Source organism: Nelumbo lutea, chromosome 4 (genome assembly GCF_056320005.1).
Source record: "Nelumbo lutea isolate HS-2025 chromosome 4, American lotus-T2T, whole genome shotgun sequence".
NCBI classification, from domain to species: domain Eukaryota; kingdom Viridiplantae; phylum Streptophyta; class Magnoliopsida; order Proteales; family Nelumbonaceae; genus Nelumbo; species Nelumbo lutea.
In genome coordinates, this window is record NC_142687.1 from 40,124,640 (window position 1) to 40,128,864 (window position 4,225).

At 38.6% G+C, this 4,225-nt stretch overlaps 1 protein-coding gene across 2 annotated transcripts; it reads left to right on the top strand.

Annotated features, from left to right (window-relative positions):
• Positions 1-553: 553 nt before the first annotated feature.
• LOC148855354 (type IV inositol polyphosphate 5-phosphatase 9-like) lies at positions 554-3,270 on the top strand. Of its 2 annotated transcripts, none has more exons than XM_088986554.1 (8): positions 554-747; positions 854-1,026; positions 1,140-1,247; positions 1,338-1,680; positions 1,782-1,966; positions 2,307-2,415; positions 2,527-2,678; positions 2,776-3,270. In XM_088986554.1, exons 1-8 carry the CDS (start codon positions 730-732, stop codon positions 3,011-3,013), a joined length of 1,326 nt encoding a protein of 441 aa, XP_088842680.1. In that variant the 5' UTR covers positions 554-729; the 3' UTR covers positions 3,014-3,270. The 2 variants fall into 2 exon arrangements, with proteins under 2 accessions (XP_088842680.1, XP_088842679.1); XM_088986553.1 differs by having other exon boundaries at positions 602-747; positions 854-1,032.
• Positions 3,271-4,225: the final 955 nt, after the last annotated feature.

The window sequence follows — 4,225 nt, forward strand, 5'->3', positions numbered from 1 at the left end:
TCGTTATTCATCCATCAGAGAGTGTAGAATCACAAAAAACTATAGTTTAAGTCACCAACTTCTTTCTTGTTTTGAGCCGAAAAATACCCAAAAGGTGTTTGATAAAATGTGCTTAATTTTATAGCCATAAATATTTCAGTCATCAATCTTTGGCCACCAATTTCTTGACCTTCTCCCAGCCTCCCGTGCCCTCAAATGGTGTCCTCTAATAGTGAGAGACAGCCCACATAGCCGTCGTGGTTCTTCCTCAGACACACCAAACGAGTGTTTTGACCTCAAGGCCACAAGCCCCAACAAGTTGCTTGGGCACCTTTGTCTTCTTTCTGATGAGGAGCATTTGCTTCTATGGACCCACCCACCTGCTTCATTATAAATAAAATCTTCAGACAAAAACCTCCACAAAACAAGCAAACAAACAACCGAGGCCGTAGAGAGACCCATGTTTTCAATTATCTCTTCTTGTTTCTCTCCATATATAAACAAATGAAAATTATTCCAATCAGTTAACCCCCACTTGCATCATCATTAATATCACTCCAAAGCCTCTCTCGTTACAACTTGCCGAACTGTAAATATTACTTCGGCTGAGGGAGGAGTTGTGGGCCCTTCACCTAAGCCTCATCTCTCTCCACGCATGATGTCTTTCTTCTTAGTTTATCTGTTTGTGGACTTCTATATCCAGCTCTTCTTTCTTCGAGACAACCCCAAGAGCAGATTGACACAAACACCATGCAGGGAAGGCGGGAGGTGAGCATCTCTCTCTCTCATTTCCACAAGTACTAAGTTCAGATCTCTTTCTGACTAATTCCTAGCTTGTAGTGATTATACTAATTCAATCTTATGTGGTTGTAAGGTCATGTGGCCTAGATTAGTAGCAAATAAGATCCTACGAAAGAGATCGGGTAGCAACAATTTTGTGGCAGATTTTCCTGACAACACCGAGACCTTGCTGGAAATTCCATGCTCATCCCATCATGTTTCTTCCTCCCCCAAGGCACAATTCAGTGATCGGAAGTGTTCATTCAAGTACGAGTAAGCTCTAGACTTTTATCTGATTATTTCTTGAATTGGTCCATATGATAGTATCTGGTGTATTCTAACTTGGGTTTTGTTTAATTTCTGATGATTTCTTTGGATAGAGTGTTTGTTAGCACATGGAATGTGGGAGCCATTGCACCAATGGAGGATCTGAACATGGAGGATTTGCTGAACATACAGAACAACCCTTGTGACATTTATGTTCTTGGGTATGATACAAAACAAAACAATAATTATGTTGGTTTAATTTTCTATCGACTCTGATAGAAAATATATGCGTTTACATTTCATATATTCAGGTTCCAGGAGATCGTGACTCTCAACGCTGGAAATGTTCTGGGCTCTGAAAACAGTAGGATTTCTATGAAATGGAACTCTTTAATTAGAGCAGCTCTGAACAAGAAAATATCTCCATCTGATATATACCAAGAGACTAAAGTCGGAGAGTTACAAAAAGTTTATCCTGTGAAGGATGGAAATTTGAAAGAAAGCAGTGTTCCACGAACCTTCCGATGCATCATAAGTAAGAAGATGGTCGGAATATTGATCTCAGTCTGGGTTAGAAGCGACCTCCACAGATATATCCGGCATCCAAGCGTCTCATGCGTAGGTTGCGGTATCATGGGTTGCCTTGGAAATAAGGTATTTCACTTAGAGGAAGAACCTTTGTTACTCTCTCTCTCTCTCTCTCTCTCTCTCTCCAAAACTTTAGCTTCTCATATTTGCCAAATATTGGTATGCAGGGCTCGGTGTCCGTCAGATTTTACTTGCGTGAAACAAGCTTCTGCTTTGTTTGTAGTCATTTAGCTTCTGGAGGGAAAGAAGGAGATGAGAGGAACAGAAACTCAAATGTTGCAGAAATATTATCTAGAACAAGCTTTCCTCGCGGTCCGTCACTTGATTTGCCACGAACAATTCTAGATCACGAGTATGTAAATTCAATCTATAGAAACAAATTCTTGCTACAAAAATCACATAAAAGTATAAAGCGCAATCCTTCACTGTTTGTCTGTTTGAAATTAAAATTCTCTCTCTCTCTCTCTCTCTCTCTCTCTCTCTCTCTCCTGTGATTATGGTGCTACCCATTTTTCTCTCTTGCGGGCTAATACCAGATTATTTTATCATTACTTGGAATAGATTAGTAAACTGAATTCATAGCTAAACCAAATTAAACCACCTGAAACACGTTCTGGGTAAATTAAATCATCTTGTAAATTTAGAGAAACTGGCTTGAAGTATTTCCACTAATTATGTCTGGTCCCATGCAGCCGGGTAATTTTGCTTGGAGACTTGAACTATAGAATTTCTTTACCAGAGGCCACCACACGATTGTTAGTCGAGAAAGGAGAATGGGACGTCTTATTAGAAAACGATCAGGTGCTAAATTCTCTTCTAAGTGATCACAGTTATGAACTTCATATATTTATAAGAAATCAACATTCTCTGTAAATGATCAGTATTCTGAAATCATTTCTCGTGAACGTAAAGCTAAGGACTGAGCTCACGGAGGGTCACGTATTCGAAGGGTGGAATGAAGGAGTAATTGAATTCGGACCCACGTACAAATACTGCCCAAATTCGGACGTATATTATGGGTGTCTTCAAGGTAAAAGGGGAGAAAAGAGACGAGCTCCTGCATGGTAAGTAGCAGAACCAAATCTCCATGATCAATCGACTAATTCAATTAATTTATCAATTAGTATTCAGGATTCATGTGGAGAGGGTGCTTATATATAGGTGCGATCGGATTCTTTGGTTTGGCAAGGGATTGAAGCAAAGCCAGTACAGTAGAGGAGAATGTAAGTTGTCAGATCACAGGCCCGTCTCGGCAGTTTTCACTGCAGAGGTCGACGTCTTGAGAGATTCAAGAGGGTTTGGAAGCTACTTCTTGTCTGATAGATTTGAGCGAGTACCGATCCAATTTGAGGTGTGCCCAACAGTTGAATTTTTGTGTAATGGTAGATCAAGTATCTGAATTTAACAGTAAGCAGCTGTTTTTATCACGCTGTGATCAATCCTTAGCCTGAATTAATTAGTATGAGAAACTCCAAAGATCTTATCTGAGCTTGCTCAGTTGTACGTACTAGCTTGCTATTTGTTAGTGTACAGTTATTTGTTTCTTCTTTTTTTAATTTCTCTCGTTATTTTTCCTTCTCAAATGCTGTCTAACTCTTCCCCTTCTATCACTAAATTCAGAAATATATATATAGAGTGGTTAGATGTCGTCTCTTCTCTGATGATCTTTTTTTTTTCTTGATCAATATGGGTAGGTCTCATGCCACCCCACCAACAGATGACTTCTAGAATTGATGGGTTGGGTGATATAAGGGGCGTTTTCCTCAATAATCCCTGGATACACATCATGTATTATCTTATATTATTCGCCTTTTTTGGGTAATTCATAATACAATAATAACTAACTATTTTAATATTTGCATGAGCTTGAGATATTATATTGATTAGTGCTAAAAAAATAAAAAAAAATAGATTATTTCATTATTTTGCATGTCATATAAGGATAATTCATAAACTTTTAAATTCTAAGATGAGCCCCTGAATCATCTCCATCATTCTCGAGTTGACTTCACTCCTGGCTTACCCCAAACTGAGTCAAAAACCCTAATCGGTGAGGTATGAATTGGAATAGAGTGATGCAAATAGTGTGGTGGGTGTGGATGAAAAGGACATAGTTTTGATACTTGAAAGTAAAATCTGATGGTGTCCTTTGTAGAGATATGTATTAAAAAAGCAATTAATCAATTTTCTAATATTGAAGTTTGTTATGTTATGGGGGAGAAGTTTTCTGTTTGCTTTCTCTCTTCAATCAATTCTGATAATTTGTGGGTCGGTGACTAGATTGGTTTAGATAGTATTTTTCTATTTCCTGTGGTATTACTATTCACAAGATCATAAAAGAAAACAAACAAACAGTAAAGCAGAGGGCAAGTGGAATTTGGACCACCATACGCAAACACTACTATTGGTGAGCTGGTTGAATGCCGATTAACCAGGAAAATAGAGGCAGAACTTGGAACCAGGGACGGTATTGGATGTAGCAAAAAATATGAGACCGACTAGTTTGTCCTGACCACCAGGTTGACCCAGCTGGTTTAGTTTTTTGTCCACTCTGTATTTCCTTATCCATCTCCTTCTTATCTTTTATAAAGAGAATCAGGTGCATGCATCT

Coding starts and splice junctions, on each gene's coding strand:
- LOC148855354 (XM_088986553.1), top strand. Junction 1,967..2,306: donor CGAACAATTCTAGATCACGA/GTATGTAAATTC, acceptor GGTCCCATGCAG/CCGGGTAATTTTGCTTGGAG. Junction 2,679..2,775: donor AAGAGACGAGCTCCTGCATG/GTAAGTAGCAGA, acceptor GCTTATATATAG/GTGCGATCGGATTCTTTGGT.